We start from the raw sequence: 24,965 nt of genomic DNA on the forward strand, positions 1-24,965 counted from the left end.
CTCTTACGATGGGTTAGGAGTCCCTTGTAGGGGACCTGAGGAAAATCACCTTTGGAAGTTCTTTTCCAAAGCTCTGCTTTCCTGAGCCCCTCTTCAGGGGACAGATGACACACTGCCCAGCCCCTCCCCATGAGCCTTAGAACTTGGCCCCTCTTGCTCTTTGCCCTCTCTGAGAGAATCCAAGTGGTCAACAGTTGTGCGGGGGAGCTCAGGGCCGAACGCTTGACCTCCCCTGACAGTGGGGAAAACCCATGCCAGGGACCTCATCTGCCCTTGTGTGGGTGGAATACCCATGCGGCTGCTACGTTGGACACCTCAAAGCAGGCAGACTTGAACGTTGTCAGGAGCAATGGGCCAAATGACCACCTCACAGACAACTGCCAGGGGGGCAGAGGGAGATTTTTTTCCCAAAAGGTTCCTTCTTTTTGGTACTTGGTTTCTTGCAAACTCTGTTTTTGGAAGTGGAAATTAGGTCAAAGTTAATTTCATAGCTGATGTCTTTCAGGCATCTAATGTAGGCTTGCAGACAGTTACTGGCCTAGACCAGTAGCCACTATTGTTTTGTTTTGTTTGCTCCGCTCTGGGATTGAGGTGGGGAGGGGCAATGACTGGTCCTGCGCCAGACTTTGAGGGATTTCTGGGATGAGTAAGGCATCACTCCTTAGGGAAACTCAGACTCTTAGTGCAGAACTGACAGTCTGGTGCAAATCCTCATCTCAAAAAGGGTATGAGGCCATGTCACTCTTGGGACCCCTTCTATGGGCTCTGCTTGGTATCTGTGGCCTGGAAGGCTGCTGAGCCTTTTGCCATTTAGATGAAATGCCCAGAATAGGCAAATCCATAGAGACAGAAAGTAGAGGAGTGGTTGCCGAGGGCTGAGGGAAGAGGAGAATGGGGAGTGACTGCTAATGGGTATGGGGTTTCTTTTTTTGGGTGATGAATATGTTCTGGAATTAGGTAGTGGTGATGGTTGCACAATCTTGTGAATATATTAAAAGCCGCTGAATTGTATACTTTAAAATGGTCAATTTTAAGGTATGTGAGTTACATCTCAATTTAAAAAAAAAAATAGCTGAGCTGAGCCTTTTGGCTCTTGCAGGGACTTGGGGCTGTTCCCCTGTGCCATCCTGGTGTCTGGGCATGCCCGGAGACATCTGACATGGAGGAGCCCACTTGAAGCAGTGGACTCCTGGCCATCGGGCTCATGTTCTCTGACTCCAAGGTCTGAGGTCCAAGTGAGGGGAGCGAGCCCTGGGGGAGCAGGAGGTGAGGGTATGAGCAAGACTTGAGCAGAGGAAGGAAGTGCTGCTGACGTGTGGCTAGCCTGTCCGGGGGGGCTCTGCAGAGATGCACCCACCCAACCCTCCACACCCCTCAGAGGGTGAGCAGTGGGGCCTCGCGGAGGAGGGGTAGTGATGGTTGGTCACCGGCCCTGGTTGGGATGAAGCCTGTTAGGAGAGAGTTTGGCACCAGGCTGGGCACCAGACAGAGCAGAACCAGCCTCTGCCCCTGGAGTGCCCAGCTGAGTGGAGGAGACAGATGAATAGACCTGAATCCCTGGCCAGAGGAGTACTGTCACAAAAGGTCCTGCTGGCGTGTCCTGGGCAGACCTGGCCCCTGCCTAGGCTGTGGGGAGGGTCTGCTGAGCAGCTTCCTGAAGGAGTAGAGTTGTCTGCCAGATGAAGACAAATAGGGGGCTGGCAGGCATCTGGGCTCCCTTCAGACATCCCAAATCTTCCGCGTCTCTACTTCATTCGCTACCCCCAAGCCCCAACCATCACCATCCCTCCTCCAGGAAGGCAGCCTCCTCTAGGGTCCCTGCAGCGGACCTGGGTCCCTCCCCACAACCCTACCCTAACCCTCAGTCCAGGATCCACAGAGCAGCCAAACATAAGTCAGATCCCATCTCTCGCCTGATGAAACCCTGTAGAGGCTCCCATTGCTCTTGAAGTAAAATCTAAGCCACTCGCCACGGCCTGAATGCCTGGGTGGCCAGCCCCTGCTGACCACCCCTCCTCATCTGCACCGTACTCTTCCTTTCTCCCTAAAAAGCAGCCACCTCAGTGGCCTGATAGGTTTTACAGCCACCAAGTTCTTTCCACCTCAAGACCTTTGCGCTCGTTCCCGCAGTTCGGCATTCTCTAGCTCTTCACCTAGCTGCCGCTTCTCATTCCTCACCCAGGGCTTATTCAGGTGTCACCTCCTCAGAGAGACTTGCTCTGACCATCCAAGTGGGGCCCTCCGTCATCCCCCACCAGGCCTCGGCTGCTGTGCCCACCCCGGCAGCTCTTCAGGCCAAGGTGGTTGGCACTGGTTTATGATGCACTTTCCATGCTTAGTCCAGACACAGCCCATGTGTCAGAAGTATGTCTGAGCCTTAGTTTCCTCATCTGCACAATGGGAGTGGCAAGCCCTCCTCCCAGAGTTGGAGTGAGGACTGGAGGCAGCAGTACCAGGGACGTGCCCAGGAAGGTGCCAGCGTGGCCTGGGCTTGGGTGTCGGGGTTTGGCCACAAGTGATCCCTCTCCCTTGCTGTCCTGGCTCCTCTGGGACCAGTGGTGGCTCAGTGGTAGGCTCCACGTGCACTCCTGTCTGGAGAATTATATCTCCACTTTGGGCCACGGGGTTTGGGGGTCTGAACCCTGGGGACCAGCCCTCAGGTGGGACTCAGGTGTACAGGCCCCCTCAATGCCTGCCTCACCCAGGCATTCTTGGGAGGAAAAGTGTTGTTCCTGGGGCCAGACTGGGAGCCATAGCCACTCATTCCATCCTGAGAATCCTCTCCCACCGCCCAGAGATTTTTCGGAAAGAGGCTCCCCTTCCCCAGCCATATAGAAGCCCTTTACACAAGATGTTAGGGGCTTAAGCTATTTTGTAAGAAAAAAAAGGGAAAAGACCTTCATGGCCATTAGCCTCTGAACCACTCCCAGAGCTTTTCTCACATGGTGCCCCGTGTGTAACACCCCTGTGTCTTGCTCCGACGCTTCCCTGGTGTGCAGGCCCCCAGGCAGTGCCCATGCACGGCTTCTTTGCTTGTTTTCCCTCATGTTTATTATTCATCTCTCCCTCATGGGGCTTCTAGTTTGCTCGCAGCTTGCCGCCTTTACCAGTGGGAACGATGCTCTGTACAAATCACTCCTTAGTTTCCATTTTGATTATTTTCCTGGAGCATAATGTTCAAAGAGAATTATGGGTTCAAGAGGTAGGAAGAATCATGGCCCCAGTTCACTGAGGGTTCCTTGCGGTGCCCAAGCATAGCTGACGTGGAGTTTCCCCTTTTTTGTTGTTCGTTTTATAGGTTCATGGTGGGCAGTGAGACTTAAAAGTAATTTTGACTTGCATTCCTTCCTGACTTGGAAGGCTGTGTGGTATTTGGAAAATCTGCAGCATCCCCCTCACCACCAGCTGCTCCCAAGGTGAAACTTTGTTTTGGGGGCTTCCCTGATGCATTTCAGGGCCAGGAAAGCACCCTGAAGGAGGCCTATCCTGCAGACCCCTGCCCCACCCTGTCACCAGGGGCTGCAGTTTTAGGGCTGCCATCCACTCCTCCAGTTTAGCGGGGTGGAGGGGCTGACAGAGAGCCCTGAGTTGGTCACCAGGACCCAGGTATTCTTCCCCCGGCCCCAGCAGGGTTTCACGAGCCAGCTTCCATAGCCCGCAAACAGGGATATCCATACCAGTTCTGCCTGCTTCCCCAGGTGCTCCCAAGACTTAGGCGTGAGTGGAGTTGAAGAGGGGGGGCCTTGGTGGTCCCCTCTCATGGCCAGTTGGCAGCCCATGCCCTCCTGGGTCTCCTAAGATCACACCCAACCCCCGTTCCTGCATGAAGGGAGGTTTAGCTGAGCTGTAAGAATGGGCTGCAGGGGCACTGGTTTCAAGTCGCATAACTGCTGAGGTCAGGCTGGATCAGGGTGGGCGCAGAGCCACATGGAGGGGACAAGGGGAGCTGCAGCCCTCTCTGAGCCTCCTCGGGCAGCTGCGGTCCCGGAGCCATACAGTCACACTCCCTCATACCTTGTGACTGGCTGCTTCCTGCCACTGTGTACAAACAAGACTCTGTTGGAGGAAACAGGTGTTTTATCAGGTCACAGGGCTCCCCCTCCCCCAACGGTATGGTGCACAGATCCTTGGGTGACAACCCTCCTCTGCAGGTGGGGACAGTAAAGCCAGGTCAGGGAAGGGACTTATCCAAGGCCCCTTAGAGGAGTGAAGGGGGAAGGCCTGAGTCGGGAAGCTCCGCCCTCAAATACCATATCTTCCACTCCTTGGCTGAGTGGCCTTGGGTAAGTTAACTCCTGTGGGCCTTAGCTTTCTCATCTAAAAATGAGGATAGCGAAGGTTCCTACCTCCTTGGGTTACTGTGGAATGGAACGAGACAGTGTATGTGGAGTTCCCGGCACATAGTAGGTGCTTCATGAGTGGAAGCCACTGTGGGAGGGATTGTTAACACTGTGTGGGAACGGCCCTTGTAAAGGACGCCGGGCCAGTAGGTGCAGTGCTCCTGAAGGTGCGGCTGGACTAAAGCCCCTGATGCTGTCCGTCCTCAGCTCAGCAGCCAGTTCCCCTGGGGCAGGGCAAAGAGGACAGCTGTCCGGCCCAGCCAGCCCTCGGGCCCTCAGCTGGTCAACGACATAGTGCCAGCTGTATCTAGAATCCTGGTCCAGACTCTTAACCGGTATTTACGGAGCCCCACTTGGCCTTGGCTCAGCACAGAGGGGACGGCTGCCTCTGCCCCACCCCCCAGAGCTCAGTTCTGGCAACGCAAAGAGACTCTCCTGGGGGCTCGGAGTCGGCCGTGTTGGATAAAGGGCACTGAGGAGGGAGGGAGGCCAGTGGGGGCAGCCAGGAAGGCTTCCTGACAGGGGAGAGTTCTGGCTGGCCCAGAACCTGCAAAGGTGAGAGTGGGAGAATGCTCTAGGTTGGGGTCACAGCTCAAGCAGAGGAGGAGAGGCAGAAATTAGTATGTTCTTGGTCATTGGAAGGGCCACCCGAAGCCCAGGGTCTGTGAGGCTGGAGAAGGGCCAGCACTGAAGGCGCAGCACGTGACCTTAATACCCGGGCGGCGCTGGTTCCGGAGCCCAGGAGTGGCTGGTGGGTACCCGCAGTGTGTTAGCAGCATGAAGGGCGGTGTGGTGCCCACGGGAGATGGTTTGAGTTGAACATAGAGGGTGAGGCGGGCAGAGCCGGCAGCTGGGGCAGGTGGATGCTGGGATGCAAGGGAGGGGGTGGGCTTTGGGCAGGGCAGACCCGAGCGAACTGGCACATGCAAGGCAGGAGTGCCTCAGAGGTGGAAGTTTTGTGTTATTTCTTTTGACTCTCAGTCTCACTCCAGGGTCGTGAGTCCAGGGTCTTGTCCACTGTTTCCTGAGGGGAGCTGAACCCCAGAGGTCAGGTTGTACAGCCCATTGGTGCTTTAGCCAGGGTGTGGAGAGCACGTCTCATCAGCACTGTCTCTAGCAGGACTCCAAGGCCCCAGGAGTCAATGGAGGGTCTCTGAGAACCCAGGACATTGTTAGCTTCTTCCTTCAGGCAGTTTGCTGTCTCAGCTCGCAGACCTTTGATGCTTGGGGTTTGGACGTGGGTGCCGCCTCCCTCCCTTAAAGAGGTGTGGCCCACATCAGCCTTGGCATGCGTAGTCTCTGAGCTGCAGCCCGGGAGGGTTTGTCCTGGTCAGAGGGTTTGGCCCCTTCTGGTCCTGCAGAACATGGGGCTCCCGTTGGCTCAGTCCCCTGGTGGGAGAGGGACTGTCCCCTGCTGGATAGGGTCCCTGGCCCAAGGTGGTAGTTTGGTGAGTTTGGCCCTCTCCTGTGGGGAGGCAGCCTTGTAGCCTGTCCCAGCCATGGAGCCTGCCTGCCTGGGCTGTGCCAGCAGATACGGCTTTAGAGCCCAGAGGGAGGTGGTGACACACAGCCTTCATGTCACAGCCAACTCCACAGCCAAAGCTCCTTGGAGATCAGAGGAAGCAGATGCTTTGCCAACCCCTTCACCCCTGCCATTAAAACAACCATCTTTTTCGCTCTCCACGGACGGAGAGGTGTCTGGGCTCCACACTCCCTGCTTTCAGCTGATGGCGAGTGTGCGGCTGGGGCTGCAGGCGTGGATGGGCAGGATGTGGCCCCAGGGAACAGTGGGTCCTGGGGGTGCATGGTTACAGCTGCCCCAGCCCCCCGTGTCTGGGCAGCCTAGCCAGGGCTGGCCGATCACCCCTTCCAGGAAGCCCAATTTGCCCATGAGGGGAGGGGGCTATGATGGGTAAGGAAGCCAGGGACCGAGGCCACCTTCTCCCCTGGGTGTGTGACCTCAAGCAAATCTGTTAACCTCTCTGGGCCTCAGTTTCCTTCTGTAAACGGGGGTGGGGAGCCCTGGCCATGAGGATTTCTGAGGTTCAGATAAGCGTCAGCTGGAGAGGCCTGCTGCTCGGGTGGGCCTCAGGTGGGGCTTTGTCGGGCATTGCAAGAACTTCTCCAGGCCTAGTCTCCCCATCAGGCAAGAAGGAATTGTAGGGAGGGAGAGACAGGTGACAGGAGTCCAGTTGAGGGTATTCTGACTAACTCTGACCTGGCTCTGGTGGCAGGAGGCCCAGCCTCCCGGTCTGCTGGGCCGCCATCTGAAACGCATTACCAATGCTTTGTAAACTGCACATCATTCGGCCACATGAAAGCCTGGGATCTAAAAATAGCCATTCCCAGAGGACACCCCGCATTGGCGGGGCTCAGCTGACCTCTGCACGCACACCCACCACTAGGCCACCTCCCTTGCCAGGGGGCCCCGACTGGCAGGGCCACACCCACCCACCCTCCCAGTGTGGGCAGCCACTGCCGGAGGCCACTTTATCTGGGCACAGATCTCGTCCAGTTGGTCAAAGCTGCAGGCCTCAAGGCCTTACCTAGGGCAGAATGTCCGGAGGAGGCAGCTGAGGGCATGTCGGTGGCCCCAGGACCCCTTCCCCAGACCATATATGCCTGGCATGTCTGTGGGAAGCCAGTGGAACCATCTTACAGATGAGGACACTGGGGCCTGTAGAGGGGAAGCACAGGAAGGGGAACTTGGCCACTGCCAGATGGTAGACAGGAGGGCCGCTGGCGGATGTGCTGGCATGAGAAGGGCAGGGTCCTGCCCTGGACCCCATGGTGTCGGTGGAGCCTGCCCCAGCACGAAGGCGAGGCAGCTGTGGGTCTCCAGGCTGCTATGGTTGACTCTTTGTCCTACTTTCTGCAGGCTCCTTTTCCCTATAGTCTCTATGACCAACTGCAAAACCACTCTTTTCCCTAAAAATAAACATGCTTATGGGATTGGGGGAAGCTTTGTAGCTATCAAAAGAAATAATAGGGTGTTTAAGAAAATTACATTGCGTTTTAAATAACCAGCATGAAAGTCATTAAGTTTGAAGTTTCATTCAAATCAGATGGCTCTGTGGCTGGCCCGGTGGCCAGGCAGGCAGGGGGTGGGTGGGCGCTTAGGGACGCTGAGAAGCAGCCTGTGGAGAGAGCTCTGCAGCAGCGGCAGTGAGGTCTCTGCGGCTATAGCCAGGGTCCAGGCGGGGCGGCCCCGAGTGTGCGCCGGGCTGCAGCAGCCGCCCCAGAGCTTGCCGACAGGCTTTGAAGCAGGCTGCAGCCTGGGAGCCCCCCAGCTGTGGTGGGCAACCCCATGGGTGGGGCTGGGGGGGTGAACATAGACCAAAGGGTGTGGGGCCAGATGAAGCTGGGATTGCAGAGGCCACAAGGGTTGATGGCCGTGTTGAGGTGGGGTTTAAGGGATGGTGGTTGGAATCAAAAGGGCTAGAGAGGATCTACAGGGCCAAGGCCACATCTGTCTTCTTCACTGCTGGAACCTTAGTGGCCAGCATAGTGCGTGACCCATAGTAGGTGCTCGTAAACAGTTGCAAGAATAACAACAGCCACAGTAATAGTGCACATGTCAAGAACTTCCCAAGTGCCAGACCTGAGCTGGGGACTTTTAATCCTGATATCAAGATCCTTACAAGAAACCAAGAAAGTAGATACTATTATTGCTCTCATTTTACAGATGGGGAAGCTGAGGCTCAGAGAGGTTAAGAACTTGCTAGTACTTGGCAGAGTCAGGACTTGGACTCAGGTCTGTTTTACCCCAAAGCCCAGGCTCTGCTCTGTCCCTTTGGTCTTGATTGTGTGGAGCTCGTTGGGAGCATTGCAGGCTGCAAAGCTGAACCCACTCCTGTTGAGTTTATGAGCTGAATTCCTCTGGCCTCAAGGAAAGACTTGGCCCTTACTGGCCCTCCTGGGCGTGACCTCAGAGCTCCGGACCTGGGTCAGGGCTGGACTACATGCTATCAGGGGCCAAAAGGGTTGTTTCTTGGTTAGAAGCAGGACCTCAGGGCTTCCAGAATAAATATTACCTGGAAAAGTGTTTATAAATGACATTTAAGATGACATCAGGTTTGGGAATTCCCTGGTGGTCCAGTGGTTAGGACTCCGTGCTTTCAGTGCCGAGGGCATGGGTTGAATCCGTGGTCAGGGAACTAAGATCCCGCAAGCCTCACAGCGCAGCCAAAAATTAAATTAAATTTAAAAAAAAAAGATTACATCAGGTTTGATGCATGATGCAAGGACAGTTAAGACTATGTGTAGGTTGATTCCTTCTTTCTAACTTTGGCCCTGGTCCTGGCTTAGCTTGGAGCTCACTGTTGGACTTCTCTGGCCCAGGTGCCCTCCTCTGTGTGGTCCAGGGATGGGCTAGAGGGTGTCCTAGGCTCTGAGACAATGGGAATGGCTGGACTGAGGAATCTGAGGGCATCCCTGCGCATGGGTGTCCCCTCCCCAAAACCCTTGGGAACCAGATCCACCTCCCAACCCTGCTGCGGCATTTTGAGAGTTTCTTCTTCTACCACTGCCCTCCTCTGCTCCTCCCGTGCCACCCCCCACCCCTCCCCCTGCCCCTGCCCTGGCTCTGGTCATTGGGCTAGTCAGGACCTCAGGAGTCTGGCCCAACAGCAATCTGGCAGTAGACCAAAGGAAATCGAGGGCCAGTAGCCCTGGCCTGGCACAAAGGCTGGCTTTCCTGAAAAGCCTTGGTCTAGGGACATGCTCGCCTTTGTCTTTTGTTTTCTTCTTCATTAATTTTAAAAAATATTAGCAGACACAAATATTACTTCATTTAATCCCTATGAGATATGGATATTGTACAGATGGGGAACCGGAAGCACAGAGAGACGCACTTTGCAAGTGCTGGAGGAGAGATGTGAATTCAGGCATCTACCTCTGTGTTCCCTGCCCTTACCACCTGCTACCTTGCCTCTTAGACGACGTATCTATCCACTCATTTTTGAAAAATTGGGTTTTAATAGCTACAGCTGGGTCCCCTTGGCTCCCCCATCCCATCCATCCCCACTCCTCACCTCCCCCAGGAATTTAGTGTTTCACCCTCTCCCTGTATTTTTATAGTGTTAGACCCAGGTGTGTATCTGTAAAAGCTGTTTGCTGTGGTTTTTGGAACCCCCTAACTCCACCTCATTAGAGGGCTCCACCCCAAGAGGGCCCCTGTGGCAGTTGGAGCAGCCCTGCCCTCCTCCGTCTGCTTACACTTGGCGTGAGGGGCTTGGGTGGGAGCATCCTGGGGCCTGAAGCCTCCAGCGACTCCTTTCCACTCTTTGCCTTGTTCACTTGGGATAAACCACCGGACTGAGTCCAGGCAGAGCCCCAAGGGCCTTCCTTAACTGGCAGTAGCTGCAAGGGTTAGACCCAAGTGAGCTTCCTGACTGTGGCCCCAGGGCAGAACTGTCCTCCCGGGGCTGGTACAGGCAGCTGAACAGACCAGGTAACTCAGAGACCCCCATCTTGTCTTTGCTTCTCAGAAGCTGGCTGGAATTAATCGGGGCAGGAATGCAGTGCCAAGGCTGGGGATGAGATCTCCAAGTCTCCTCTGCCTCCCACCTTTGAGCCGTCGCTGCCCATCAGCCTCCGCCTCTCTGGGCCCTGCGCCGGGCTGTCCTGGCTCTCGCTCCTGGGCAGCACACTAACTCTTCTGCGGGTGGCCATCCCACCCCGCATGCACGTGGACTGGGAAAAGAGGCCAGACCTGGTGGGAAGAATGACTTCTCACGGTTCCTTTAGTCATTTACGACTGAGGACCCACATCACCTCCTATGAGGGCAGGGTGTTGCTGGCAAAATCCAGCAGGTCCCGGGTGGGTGGAGGTCTTAGTGAGGAGACCCAGTGTCGGGGGGGAGAACCTGGCAACCACTCGGCTCCCGCGCCTCACACGTGTGGTCTCCATTGCTGGTGCGCCACCAGCTGGCCTGTGAGGCCTCTCACTGAGTGGTAAAGATCTCTGGCCAGGAAGCCCAAAGGGCTGGATTCAAATCCCGATCTGTCATTACTTGCTCTGAGACCTTGGGCAAGTCGTTTAACCTCTCCCGGCTACCCTTTCCTCATCCGCACAATCTGTACACACACGTCACAAAGTGGTTGGGAAGACTGGTGGGATTCGGGGGGCGGGGGGCGGACCCTGCAGGGTGCTAGGCACACAGGAGGCTGTCACTAGTGGGGGCTGCCGTCTCTAAATCTGCACCTCCACTGCTATCTTCTTGCCTTTTCTACAAAGCCTTTTGGTTTTGCTCCCAGGGGAGCAAAATCTCTGAACTCCTCAAATGCCTTCTTCCCAGAGCCTGGCTTTCCCTGCTGCCAAAGACAGCCTGAGCCGAGGTTGTGCCCTGGCCTCTGCCTCAGGCACATGGGCTCGCGCGGAGGGCTGGGCCGTGAGGAGCTGGGAGGGCGACTGCCTGGACAGGGGACGCCCAGCCCCCGGGCTGCTGCAGAGTCCCCAGACAGTGTGTCGGTAGCATCAACCAGCAGCTCCGCTGCAGCAGCTCCCGGAAGCTTATATTTTCCTCTAAAAACATCCTGTCCTGAGGGGCGTTTACCTCAGAGAGGAAGAAGGAAAACAAAAGTAAACGAATGCATAGAAACCGCTGGAGGCTGTGGGCCAGGCCACTCAGCTCAGTGAGGTTCCGCTAGCTCCGGGGGTGCCTCGGGGCCAGGCTGGGTCTCTAGCAGGCCTGTGGTTTGCCAAGGCTGTAGGCAGGGACTCCAGTCCTCGCCTCTGCTGTGGCAGGACCCCCTATCTGATGTCGAGGCCGGGCAGCTGCTGGACTGGCCACGTGGACCTGGGAGGGCTCTGTGCATCCCTGGCCACAGTCCTGTGCTGGCAGGCGGGACTAAAGCCTCCTGGTCCACAAGGGTGTGGCCCAGCCATACCCCAGCCCTCCAGCTCAGCTGGCCACACCGCCGCGGCTCCATGCTCTGCGGTGGGCGTCTAGCACAAGGCGTCCAGCACGCTGTGGGCGGGGTGCTTGAGGGCCGTCCTCTGGAGAGCACCATGTCCTGGGCAGCAGGGCCCAGAGCGGCGACTGGCGATAAAAGGGCATGAGCCCAGCCGGGGGATATCTGCAGACGGGTCTGCGGGAGCCCGCACATCAAGGCTTGGCTGATAGGCAGGCGAGTCCCCTTTGGAGGACCTGCTTCCTTCTGGGAAGTTCATTCTCATGTTCCCAGGCCGTGGGGCAGCTTCCCACTCAGAAACTGGCCAGACTCCTTGGTGCTTAAGCACTGTGGGTGCTGGACAGTGGATCCCCAGCTCCAGACCTAGAGGTCTGGGGGAGCTGTGTGTGGTGGGCACTAGTGGGCCCTGGAGCTGGGAGGAGTCCAGAGGAACTGATCAAGGCCAGAGCAGAGGCTCAGCGGCAGACCCTGGATGGAGCGTGGCCTGGTTTCTGGCAATGCAGGGAAGAGAAGTTGAGAACTGGAGAGAACCTTTTGAGCAGGGCCACTGTGTGGGGTTATGCAGGGGATACGGGCCAAGGAGCTGAAATCTAGCCTGCACTATGCTCCCCAAGCCACGTGCCCTGGTGTGGGCCTGGCTGTCTCTCCAGAGGAAGGGGTACTTCTTCTAATTAGCACAAAGGCACCATATGAACTAGTGGTGGCCCTGGCTTTGGCTGGTGAATTCTGACTCCCAAGGTGTTGCAGGAAGGAGGAGATGGGGTAGAAGGAGGCACAGGGTCTCAGTTGCCAGGCAGGATGTCCCTGACTCCCAGCAGTGGCCCCAGTTCCTCCCAGCCTCCTGTGTGCTGCTGTGACCATGCCCAGCCCCAGCCAGGGTGCTTTGTCCAGTGCTGCCACACGCTCCCTAAACACTGGCTCACACTGGGCCCTACCTACATGTACTGCTAGAGACCCAACTTTGAGAGCCCAACAAGTGGGGGGAGAGCTCTCCAGGCAGAGGCAACAGCATGGCCCTTGAGGCCAAAGTGGCTGGAGCACAGAGGGAGAGGAGGTGAGAGATGAGAATGTGGCTGTCTGGTGTTGCTTGAAGACCTTGAGAGACCTTAAAGGGGTCCCCAGCACTGACTTGCAATTTCCTCAGCATCACTGAGCCTCACTTCCCTCATGAGTAAAACGGGAAGGATAATGCCTGCCTCAAATCAGTTGTCACACGTGGCATTTACAATACTCAGTTTCACATCTGCGCACTTGGCAGAGAGAACAGTAACTCTATCAATAGCCCACCTTTCTGTCTAGCTCGAGGTGTGGATCTGCCCTCCTTCTGTGGACTCGTCCCAAGGGCCGTTCCGCAGCTCCAGAGCGGGCATCAGGAATACCCCCCACTTCCCCCTTCTAGGAGCCAAGAGACTGAAGTCGGGTCCATGGTTGGATGAGTGGGTAGGCATGCAGGGGTTCTGGGTCATCAGGTATTCTAGAGGCCTTCATTCAGCAAGTCTTAATGAACATGCCAAGTACAGACCCTGGAGAGGCAGAGATGGCTAACAAGCCGATTCTGCCCTCCAGGACCCCCAGGCCAACCCCTGCAGCAAGTGGGCAGCTCTGCCTGCTGGGCTGGTGGAACCCCACCCAGGTCACAGTCCTAAGGAAGTGGCCCTTAGACTGAGGTCAGGATGAGAAGGAATCAGTATGGCAAAGAGTAGGAGGAAGTGTGGAAAGCTGGGAGGGGAGGGCGTAAGGGGTGGGTAAAGGTGCAGAGGCGAAGAAGAGCTGGACACCAGGGTAAGAGAGAGGCAGGCCTGCGTGGTTGGGTATGGCTGGGGTGTGGCTGTGCGATAGTGAGTTGGGGAGATGTGGGCTGGGGACCTGGGGTCACGTCCCAACTATTGCCATCAGGCAAGCTCCCGGTGGCAACAGCCCTAGCAGGCAGGCAGGCATGGGGTGTAGCTAGAACCCCAATCCCGGGGTCCCAGAACTTACTGGAGCATTTTTAGGGTCAGGGGAGCACTGGCTCAGGTGACTCTGACCAACTAGGCTGAAGAAGGGAGAGACTGAGTGTAGGGCTGGGACTCCTTCCCCTGTTCCCCCTTGTTCTATCCTTGATAACCGTAGGGCCTTTGCAGTACAGTGGGTGGAATCTCAGCTCTGCCACTTACAAGCTGTGTGACCTTGGGCAAGCTATGTAATGTCTCCATCTCAGTTTCCTCGTTTGTTAAATGGGGGTAATAATTGTACCTATTTCCTAGGTTTGTTTTAGGAGTACGTGAGTTAAACTCTATAAGGTGCTCAGAATTATGCCTCGCACAGGGTATAAACCATCAGTTGTCATTAGCAAATGCTGATCTCCTGGCCTGAAACATTCTTTTGCCTGATACATAGTAGGAGCTTAGAAAATACATCCTGACTGACTGTCTGCTGAGAGTGATCAACTGCGAATTCTGGTGCAGTGTGTGTATGTGTGTGTTGGGGGGTGGTGCTTCTCCTGGCACAGTCCCTGCCAAGGGGAGGCCTTCTGGGGAGGGCCTTGTCAGCCTCACACGCTTCCACCCCCCAGGCTTGAGACCAGAGGAAGCAGCAGCTTTCTTCGCTGAGAAAGTGTTGTGCGGCTTCTTAAGCGTTTGGGGGTTTTCAGAGTCAACCGTTAGAGGCGAGGGAGCTTCTCTGCTGGCGGTGGCAAGGGCTCTCAGGGTGCACACAGCCTGTAAGCCGACCTCTGCGGTCTGCAGGGAAAATGCCGACCGTGTTTATTTTTCACCTGAGCCTGCAGGAAGTTGGGGGGTGGGGAAGAGGGAGGCGGGAGCAGCCCGGCCAGGCCCAAGCCCGACTTCAGAGCAGAGGAGACCGACCTCAGGAGTCCCTCATTTCCACCTCCTCCTGCCTGGCCCTGCCCTAGGGCCCCTTCTTGGCTCCAGCCTGCTCAGCAAGAGGAGGGCATGCTGGGGCACCAGAGTGAGGAATTTCCAGCCATGGGCTAACGGAAAGATCCCAGAAGGATGAGGACCGCCTTTGGGACAATAGGTTTTGAATTGGCGTGGGGAATAACAGTAAGAGCAATGTGGTGGCAGGAAGGACCGCCCCTGCTAAGGCTGTTCCCAGTCCAAGGGTCTCAGAGTCTAGACTCGTCCTGGAGTGCTGCAGTCTGGAGGGGTCTTGGAGTGTGCTGGTGAAGGAGTATGGTCTGCTGTTAGGTCTTTCATTTGTTTATACATCCCACCATGCTGGGAGCGCTTACTGAGTGCCCAGCGCTATGCCTGGCACTCTGCCCTCAGAGGTAAGAGATGAGGTTGTGCCGTCGAGATACTCAGGGACCGGTGGGGACGATCAACCCAGGCCTGCCTCCTTCCCTCGGAGGCAGGACACAGTCACCATCAGGGGAGGAGAGGAGCGGCGCTCCAGTCACTCGGCTCCCCAGACACAGGCCGGGCCCCAGGCAACTCCACCCTGCTGGCTGGGCAGGCTAGCCCTGGGACAGCCTTGTGCTGAGGCCGTGGAGCGGGACGTTCCATTGGCTGAGAGGGACGTGGGGCACCAGGTCCTGCGCCAGACAGTTGCCCCTGGCTGCCACCACCGGGCATGCAGGGGGCTGGGGAGTGAGGCTGAAAGGCAGCCTGCACGAACGTGGGAAGGACTGGCCAGGCCCTCGGTGCTCTGCCCTGGAGCCCTGGCACCTCAGGGCCTCCACCTGCCGGCAGGTTCTCAGCCCCACCTCCGCCCACCTGGCACCTCTCCTGTGGTCTGGCTACAGACTCCCGTTTAATGAGGCTTTTCCCCAGTTCCCGGGGAAGGCTGGGGGACAGGATGAGCCCTCTGTCCACACACGTACATACCAGGCCAGAGGCTACAGGCTGAGCTGGAGTCTGAGGTTTCCTAGACCTAGAATGAGCTGTGTTACAACATGGAGCTTAACCAGCCTGGCCAAGGAGGGTCCGCTCTAGCTGTCCCTCAGGTGACAGGGCTTCCTGGCCCAAACGAGCCTTCCCCAGGGAAGGTGGTGTGTGCGAAACCTGCTGTGGAGCCACCCTCTCCCTGCCCTGGGCAGAGTGGGACTCCAGGACTGTCCTCCTAGAGCTGGCACCTTGGACCCCAGCCTCTGCTCCTAAGATTTCCCAGGGTCAGAGCTGCCTATTCCACCAGCCAGGCTTATAACTCTGAGGGCTGAAAAGCCAGAGCCAAGGCTGGATGGCAGGGCCTTCTCTGAAGCAGAAGTTTAGACTTGAAAGCTCCGTGGTCTGCAGGACCCTGTGGAGGGTGTTCATTCCACCTGTTGCACCAGGGCTCCAGGCATTTGTGCCCTTAGACGGCGAATAGTGGAATGCCTTCCACCAGGGTCCCAGGTTCCTGAGGGAGTGGGCCCTGAGGCTACTCTCCCTGTGTGCCACAAGGCCTGGGACCTGGCTAATCCCTGTCCTAGGAACTTACCCGGGTAAAAAGGCCCCCGAGGCTTCCAGAAAGCTTTCTACCTTCATAGGCCCGTGGCTCCTGCTCCCAAAAATTCTAGGATGAAGCAGGGTTTTTTGCATCCGTGACCAATGAGGTAGGCAGGGTTGATACGATCATGCTCATTTTACAAGGGGCATACTGGCCCAGGATCCTATAGAGGAAAGGTCAGCAAGCTTAGAGCTGTACTTCCCAACCCACTTCCCATCCTGGCACAGTTAAAAATGACCACTGGAGGAAGAGGCTGAAACAACCATGAGAAGTGCTGGGCATAGCGAGCAAGGAGAGAGGAAGGTAATGGGGTTAGAGAGGTAGCTGGGGGCCTGATCCTGGAGCTTCATGGGCCTGGGCGGAGGAGCGACGTGACCTGATTTATATGGCTGCTGGGTGGAGGACTGAGGAAGCAGGAGGCTGCTGCAGTCGCCAGGTGAGAAGTGACTGTGGCTTGGACTGGGTGGGGAAAGGGAGAAAGAAGGAAGTGGCTGGATTCTGTTATATTTTGAAAGTAGAGCCATCAGGATTTGCTGACAAATTGGAGGTGGAGTGTGAGAAAAAGAAGCGTCAAAGGTGACTCCAAGCTGTTTGGTCTCAGCAACTGGAAGGAGGGAGTTACCATTAACTGAGGAAGATGGAGAGGAATGTTTGGGGCAGGAAGTCAAAGGTTCTACTTTGGACATGTTGAATTTGGGGAGCATTTGGAGAGTGGCGTTGCTAGGAGAAGTGGGGGCTGGAGATACAGATGTGGAGTCATCAGATGAAGACGTTTAAAGCCGTAAGCCTGGATGAGAGCACCCTGGGAGGTGAGGACTGATAGAGAACTGAGGGCCAAGCCTTGGGTCAGGTCAGGAAGAAGATGAAGAGCCAGAAACACGGCCGAGAAGGAGTGGTCTCTGAGGTTAGAGGAAAATCAGGGAAGTGTGGCATTCTGGAATCCAAGTGAAGAAACTACCACAAGGAGGAGGGAGAAATCAGTTGTGTTCAATGTGCTGAGAAGTCAGGTAAAATGCAGACAGAATTGACCGCTGAGTTCAGCAACATGGAAGTCACTGGGGACCTTGACGGGTCACCTAGGGAAGTGATGGGGCAAGAGACTGGCCTGGATGAAGGGATAATGAGAGCTGAGGACTAGAGGCAGCAAATGGGGACAGCTCTGCTGAGGTGGCAGCTGGAGGACTTACAGATGGGAGAAATAGCAACCTGCTGGTACCCTGGTGGGAATAAGACTGGGCTTGCAAAGTGCTGGGCACAGTGCCTGGCATGTGGCAAGTACTCAGTACAGGAAGGGGTCACATTCCCCCACACCCCATACCCCACACCTACTGGTCCCAGTCTACTCCCCTGTCTTGTCGGTCACCTGCAGGCCTGAGGATCCTGTTTTTCATCTTCCATTCCCCCACACAATCCCAACCTGTCACAGGTGTGTCTGGGTCCGTGCTGGGGATAAAAGAAGGCCTGGGAATGACAGGAGCTTCCCCCAGCTTGCTCAGGAAGCCCAGCCTTCACACAGCAACAGGAAGGTCACAGCAACCAAAGCCTTGAACAGCATGGCCCTGTCTTCACTCTCCCCAAGTGATGCTGCCAGTGGGCTGCCAGGCGTGTCTGCCATCTCCAGGCAGACCTCCTTTGGCATAATAAGACCGAAGTGTCTGGCCCATGTGAGGCCTGGCACCAGGGGGCTAGGGAAGCACTCTAAGTAACGTTTCCTCCTCACCCTTCAAGGTGAATGAGGGGCTTCTTACATGTCCCTTCCTTATTACCTGACACCTGACTACTTGAGCTCCTGGCTTTATCCTCACAAGAGCCATTTGAGACAAGGTAATAGGTGCTCAGGTATTGTAGTAAATTAGATCCAGGAACTGAACGTGGTCGGCAGACTCTTCCTCAAGCTCACAGTGGCGAGTCCTCGGAAGCTCTCCTGCGCTGCCCCAGGAGGCCAGGAGAGGCCTCTGGTCCGAGGTGAGGCATCGGCCTCAGGAAGTGGCTGTGATGCCAGATCCATGCCAGCCGCAAAGAAGGAGCCACCACTATTAGAGCATTAGCTCCTGTCTGCCTGAGGACAGAAGGCAGGCTGATCAGCCCTGGTATCTAAGACTCCTCCTGGTGGGCAGATGGATGAGCAGGGGACGGCAGTGTCAGCAATTTACCAAGCCCTGAGGGGAAGGGTACAGCTTGTAGCCCAGCCTGAAGCTCCCCTGGAGGCAGGAATGTGGGAAAGGTGGTGGCCAGGGCTGTTGCTGGGACGTGTGGGATCCTGTGCCCACCCGGGAGCCTCATGCCATGGCTACAGTGTGGCTCGTACCTGCCCTTCCCTCTAGCCTCACTCTGGACCCCCAACAGCCAGTGCCGAAGGACCGGTGCCAGGCCTCCTCACCAAGAGCTACCCTCACCTTCCCCAAACCTGGTGATGAAGGGATCATGAACCCCATCCATTACACAGGAGAGGAAGCCCAGAGATGTTAAGGAGTCTGGCTAAATTCAGCCCGTGAGAAATTACACCTACTACCATCTCTCATGACTGTCTTGGCCCAAAGATGTCCCGTTTCTTCTGTGTCAGGGGTTAGACGTCACTCTTCTGTGCTCCCAGCCAGCAGCATCCCCACAGGTGGACTTTTCCAAGTGGAAGCTGACCTTCAGTTTTAGATGATGTCTCCAGGGCCCTGGCCTGCAAAGGTGTGCACCGAGGATATACAGAGCCAGGCCTTGGCCCTGAGCCGCAAACTCCCTGTGGTTGGGTCTCAGGGGAGCCCCCGTCCCAGTCTGAATATGAGTCAACTCATGACAAATCCATGTGACTAGCGTGAAAAGTAAGAGTCCTGCGGTGCTGAGGAAACAGGAAGTGTGGAGGCTGGGTGGGTTGGCCCTGGGGGGAGCCTGGCCACAGCTGGCACCACCTTGCTCCACCTCCCCTGAGTTAGAGAGCTGAGGGGGCCCCTTCCCTATGTCAACAAATCGTCTTAAGCCTGAGGTGGGTCCAGAGGGTCAGACTCAAGTCCCTCAGTCTGGGGGCTAGAGGAGGGGGAAAGCAAGCTCCAGGCTGTCTTAGGGCTGGAGGCTTGTGAGCAGCTCACCAGACAAGCCATAGGGCCTCAGAGAAACTGGGGGATCTCTGAAACCAGGAGGCAGGAAGAATTTCCTGGGCAGGGGAAAGGCCTCCTAGAACTGAGGGCCAAGAAAGACCGAGAGGCTCTCCGGGAGACTGGACTGCTTGGGCAAAGTTGGGCGGGGGGCAGGGCCCCTGGGCACCAGGTGGCCTGAGTGGGGTCCTGTCCAGTGAAGCCTGTGGTTTTGATTACCTCCACTTTCCCTTGGTGGTTGGGCTGCCGCCACACAGCTAATTGAGGCTCTTCCTGTATGTGCACCCCAGTCCCGTGCCTTCCTCCCTCAGGTCCCCCACATTCACCCACCCTCCTCGTTTTTCAGCACAACAAGGCCAGTCAGCCTTCCCACGGCGTCCCCCAACTCTCTCCTCTCTATGACCATTTCAGCAGCCCACACCCCACACCTGCTCCAGCCGACATCAGCCAGAAGCAAGGTATGGATCCTGGATGGGAAGGGCCCAACAAGAGCCAGAGCCGGGGAGTGGGGAGATCGAGTCCCTGCCTTCTGAGACCAGGTGGCTAGACCCTTTTTGTAAATGGAGAACCTGGGGCTGTGCAAACTCAGGGCCCCTCGAACATGCCCAAAAGATTGAGGAGCCTGAGGGCACCAAAGGGTTGGGGAAGGTGGTACCTGGTCAAAATCTGAAGGCTTCAGGTTGAGGTAGGAGCCTAAATCCTGCGTGACTACCCAGTACCAGTATGGGAGTAGGCCTCTGTGTAAAGCTGATAAATACAAATCTTGCAGTCTTTCCCTCCCCCAGTGAGAAAATGGAAAGTGGTGGTTGTGATGGCTGATTCACCTCAGCCTCGGGCAAAGTCATTCTGAAATCAGCCATTGTCGGCTGTGGGAAACCTGCTGACTCAACCCTGGGGAGGAGGGGGCACGGGGGGGGGGGGAACGGGTGGAGCCCTGGCTCCCCAGGCCAGGGGGTCTGCCTCCTGCCCGGAAAGCCAGGCTAGAGCCCCCAGCAGAGAGGCCCCAGTTGCAGACCAGCACTGGACCAGCGTGTGGCAACGTCTGGCCTCCCACTCCTGAATGACTCCAACTCTGCCACTGTCCAGCCACCGTCCGTAGGCAAGTCACCCAAACCCTCTGCCCTTGATTCCCCTAGCCTGTAAATGGGGCACTGTTATCACACTGGGATAGTCCTGAACAAACCAGTATGTCTGGTCCTCCCTCTAGCACACGGAGATGGGATCCTAGGAGGGCCCCACAGGAGGCTCCAGGATGCAGTAACTAGCTGAAGTGGCCTCCAGGTCAGGCTGGCTCACTTACTCGGCCCCTCTCCACTGCAGGAGTTCACAGGCCTCTGCAGACCCCTGACCTCTCTGGCTTCTACTCTCTGACCTCAGGCAGCATGGGACAGCTCCCGCACACTGTGAGCTGGTGAGTGAGGGCCCAGTGGGAAAGGGGCACCTTGCGCTGGTTGGACCCATACCTGCCCTTCCATTTTCCTCCTCCATCCTTCCGTGCTGAGCACCCTGCTGCCAGCTCTACAGGTACCAGGGGCTGGCCAGCAGCTCTATGCATGCCTCAGCTAGCTAGACATACTCCCTTTGGGAAGGCAGGAGACCTAGCTCCTGGTCCTAGCCCTATCACACTCTGCCGTAACGTCTAAGACTTGAGTGGGGGAACCCTGGGCTGTTCAGGGCCATATGAGTATGTGAGGAAGAAAAAGTAGGCCTGACCAGGGAGGTGGCAGCGTGCATGGCCACAAGAGAGGCTGCTGCTTCACAGTGGCCTGGTGGACAGAGGGATACTTCCCACTTGCCTCAGTGTCTACTGCTGGCTGGTCCCCTCCTTGGCTGAGCTGCTTGAAGGGCAGGGTCCTTCTTGCCCCTATGGTGCCTGCTTCAGTCCAAGCCCCTGGCATTCTGCTTGGAGAGTCTACTAAGGCTGGGCCAGGGAAAGACGGCCTGGATCCCATTTGGTAGGCCCAACTGTGAGCCAAAGGGCCCGTCTTCAGCTGGAGCTGGGCCTTGGCAGAGTACGTGACCCTTTGTTCATCATGCGCAGTTTGACCTAGGCAGGTCTCTAGCCTCTCTAGGTTGGGACAATTACCCAAAGGCAGGAAAGCTTGGCTTCCCAGGAAGGCAGAGCAGGCCAGAAGCCCAACCTGGGGCCTGCCTGCCCCTTTCTACTTGCCCTTTATCCACGTTCAGCTCACTTTTCCATGTCCAGATTGTCTCTGGATAAAGCTCCACCTTGAATACAAATCAGGACTACCCTTACGAGTCCCCCCAGGACTTAAGTGCACCGGGCAGGTTCTCAGGGAACCAGAGAAGCACTGCTGAAGCTGGTTGATCCTCAGATCCCCGCCCTCTCAGAACTCAGTCCACCTAGTGCACAAGTCAGGCAAGAGGCCAATTACAGAGCACTGTTAGCAGTGCTTTGAGGACTGTAAAAGCCTGGAGGGACACCTCATCCAGCTTGGGATCTCAAGGGCTTTCAGGAGAAAGGGTGTTTTGGCCAAGCAAGAGCTTGACAGATGACCAGGAGTTTGAAGCAAAGTGGGACAGAAGAACAATCCTAACAGTGTCAACAGTGAGTGCAAAGGCCTTAGGGCAGGTATGCAGGTATCAAGCCCGAATTTCAGGAGGTGAGGCTGGAGGGACCTACTAACCTGGGTCCCAGGAGAATGCTGCCATTTCTACCCCTTATACACGAATAGAGGGAAGGTAAGCCTGTAGAGCAGGGATTAGGAACCGGGCCGCACAGCAGGAGGTGAGCGGCAGGGCGAGCCCCAGTCTGTGGAAGAACTATGTCTTCCACAAAACCGGTCCCTGGTGCCAAAAAGGTTGGGGACCGCTGCTGTAGAGGGAAAGGTTGCCCTCTGGTGGCAGGTGTTTAAAACATACACTAGAGTGCTCCAAGCAGAAGCCAATGTGCCTTATTACACTAGGGGTCAGGCCCGAGCAAGGTGGGGAAGTCCTTCCCCACGTTTGGCAAGTAGCCAGACTGCTAACAGCTATCTCTCCCAACCACAGGCCCAGCCCTCCTCTCTACCCCCTGTCCCCTTCCTGCGGATATAGACAGCACTTCCCTGCCCCCACCGCAGCCCCTGGCGCCCCCTACCCCAGGTGAGTCCCCTACCCTGCAGCTAGGCTCCTGCTTCCTGTTGCCCAGGCTTCAGTGCCCACAAGAGGCCATGCCCAGGCCAGTGCTTGCCCTGTGTCAGTCGTCTGTCCATCCGTCCGTCTGTCATTCTCCAGCCCCACGCTGCCCTATACCTGAGAATGAAGCCAGTGGGAGTGCAAGAGGCCTAAGCCCAGGCCATACTGTGCAGAGCACGACAGAGCAGCCTGAGACAGTGCATGTACACATGTGCAGGTGTGTGTGCACTCACCTCTGTTGTGCATCCTGCTGAGCAAAGGGAGAGTCAGGACAGCATCCCCTGAGTTCTGCCCAAACTGAGGCAGCACCTTTTACATGTGTCTCCAACCTCTGGCCCTTAGGGGCCACCTGCTCAGTTATTCCATACCTGCGCAAGCAGTAAGGGACAGATTGGTATCCATAGAACATCAAGAAAGTAAAGTGGGAGCTATGTGTGTATGTGTGTCCTTTCACTTGGCTCGCTCCCTCAGTGACAGGCTCATGTGCAGGTATGGAACAAGGAATTCAACAGACATTTCTAGCCCTACTGGAGCCCACAGCCCAGGGTGGGAGGTATAGACACAGCAGCAGCAGTTGAATGGGCTATCTGGGTGATGGGGAAGCCCCGAGGGACCCCAGCCATGTCTGATGGGTCAGGGAAGGCTTCATGAAGAGGATAACATCTCTTGAGTGAGGGGAACAAAGGGAACATCAGTAGCTGGAGATGGCTGGGGGTGGGAAGTGATGGGAAATGGGGTGGGGGTGGTGGGGAATGGGGCTAGAAATGTCAGCAGAGATGGCCATACAGGGCTGTGCAAGTCCTAGGGAGGGGCCTGGGTTTTATTCTGTGGGCAGTGGGGGAATTTCAACAGAAGTGGCCGAGAGCATTCAGGTGTTTTTAAAAGGTCACTCTGGCTGTTACATAGAGAGAAGCCTGGAGGGGTCAAGGAGGAAAGTAAGGGCAGCCACAGGCTGAGGCTGAGCTGGTGAGGGCAGGAGGTGAGAAAGGGATAGATTCAAAAGCTATTCAGGACTTTAGTAACCACCTGAATTTGACATACATGTAGATTTTTGCATCGTGTCTGTGCAGTGTGTTGGGAGCAGGTATTTGTATTTCTGTGTACTTGTATGCAGGCCAGTGGAGGTGGGTATCTGTTCACCCTCTTGTACTGTGCAGGGGCCTCTCTGTGTCCAAAGATCTGGCCCATACATACCTGGCTCAGTGTTAACTCTTCTTCTGCCTTTAGGTTCACCCATCCACCCCTGATGCTAGGTTCCGGTGTACCTGGTCACCCCGCAGCCATCCCCCACCCAGCCATTGTGCCCCCTTCAGGGAAGCAGGAGCTGCAGCCCTATGACCGCAGCCTGTGAGTGAAAAGACACTCAATGGGGAGGGGGGGTGGGACAGGTAAGCAGACCTCAAGATACACATTCCTCCCACCAGGCCCAAGCCTGCTGCCTGGAAGCTCCAGGGACTGCCAGGAGGCCTCTGGCCAAGCCGTCTTGTGGCAATTGCCACTGACCAGTTTTTTGATCCTCAGAAGCAGGAGAGGAGTGGGTGGATTTAGTTTGAGCCAAGAGGGGAGGGGCTTTCCTTACTTAGCTGCAGAATTCCTATAAGGAACAGTTACTTAGCTCTGCTCACCTACTTTGGGGTAGCTAAAAAAAGATCCCATTTACAAAACCCTAGTATCCAGGCACTTACACATACACTGGACACACTAGAGGAGAGTGGTAGCATCAGGACACCGTGGGGGCCCCTGAGTGATCTGTTCATGTGTCCTTCAGGAAGACGCAGGCAGAATCCAAGGCAGAGAAGGAAGCCAAGAAGCCAACCATCAAGAAGCCTCTCAACGCCTTCATGCTGTACATGAAGGAGATGAGAGCAAAGGTCATTGCAGAATGCACACTCAAGGAGAGCGCTGCCATCAACCAGATCCTGGGCCGGAGGGTGAGGCCACGGGGCAGGTGGGCTGGTAGGGGCCGGCCCTGACTACCTTCACCCCGGTGCAGCCTGCTGACTCCCTGATGCACCTCCATCTGCCCCCCTTTCCCATTGCAGTGGCACGCACTGTCCCGGGAAGAGCAGGCCAAGTATTATGAGCTGGCCCGCAAGGAGAGGCAGCTGCACATGCAGCTCTACCCAGGCTGGTCGGCGCGGGACAACTACGTGAGTGGCCAACACACAGTAGGGGAACCTTCAAGATGCCAGGCCACAGTCTCACCAGGGAAGTCGGGACTACTGTCCTGAAGGCACAGAGGAGGAGGGGAGGTGGTGGAATAGAGGGTCCAAGGCCTCCCATGGCTAGCTCAGAAGAGGATCAGATGAGGGGAGCTGCCCCTAGAGGCAGGCTCATTTTCCCCAGGATGTACTTCCACACAGGGCTGTTGTCCAGTACTTGATTGGGCTACATCAGCACAAGCGGAGGAAGGGGCCCGGAAGTCACCTCCTGCATTCAAAAAGGAGACCAGTGTGGGAAAGGGAGGAGGAGACCCCAACTGCCCCGTGGTAACCTAGCAAAAAGTGCAATCAAGAAACAGCAAGGGCCCCCAAGTCAGAGGGCACTGTGGACCTGGAATCCCAGCGGCAGCCAGACTAGGCAGCAGGCTGCAGGTGTCCCAGCCACTCGCTCACTGGGGTTACAGTGTCCACCTCCCAGCATCCTCTGAGCATCCTCCGCTTTGCTCCCCGCAGGGGAAGAAGAAGAGGCGGTCACGGGAAAAGCACCAAGAATCCAACACAGGTGAGGCCTTCCCTCGGCAGTAGTGGAGGCTCCCCTCCAGGTCCCCAGCTCACGAGCGGCCCTGCTCTGGCCCAGGAGAGGGGCAGAGTACTGAGCCATGAACCTTCAGGGCCTGGGCCCTCTGGAAACGAGGCCTGCATCTCACAAGTCAACCCCCCACAGGAGGAACAGCTACACTAAGTCCCAGGGAAGACCTGCAGAAGCCAATTCTTAGAGCAGTGCTTTGTGACCCGCCACACACACCCCCTTGCAAGCCCTGCTAGCGGCCAGCCTCTGCCAGAGAAGCTAGTGAGGAACTGTTTGATTCAAGACTAAACCCAAATACTGCATCCTGGTT

At 56.5% G+C, this 24,965-nt stretch overlaps 1 protein-coding gene across 5 annotated transcripts in view; it reads left to right on the forward strand.

The window, feature by feature from the left end:
* Positions 1-24,965, forward strand: part of TCF7 (transcription factor 7) — a 34,236-nt gene that overhangs the window by 3,590 nt on the left and 5,681 nt on the right. For 3 of the 5 annotated variants that reach the window (XM_036846256.1, XM_036846257.1, XM_036846253.1), the window contains exons 4-10: positions 19,113-19,224; positions 20,087-20,177; positions 21,779-21,871; positions 23,132-23,251; positions 23,673-23,835; positions 23,947-24,054; positions 24,580-24,628. In XM_036846256.1, the coding sequence (XP_036702151.1) occupies positions 19,113-19,224; positions 20,087-20,177; positions 21,779-21,871; positions 23,132-23,251; positions 23,673-23,835; positions 23,947-24,054; positions 24,580-24,628 (736 nt within the window). The remainder of the gene's footprint in view (positions 1-19,112; positions 19,225-20,086; positions 20,178-21,778; positions 21,872-23,131; positions 23,252-23,672; positions 23,836-23,946; positions 24,055-24,579; positions 24,629-24,965) is intronic. The other 2 variants (XM_036846258.1, XM_036846255.1) reach the window with 1 other exon arrangement.

This window comes from Balaenoptera musculus, chromosome 3, assembly GCF_009873245.2.
Source record: "Balaenoptera musculus isolate JJ_BM4_2016_0621 chromosome 3, mBalMus1.pri.v3, whole genome shotgun sequence".
Taxonomy (NCBI): domain Eukaryota; kingdom Metazoa; phylum Chordata; class Mammalia; order Artiodactyla; family Balaenopteridae; genus Balaenoptera; species Balaenoptera musculus.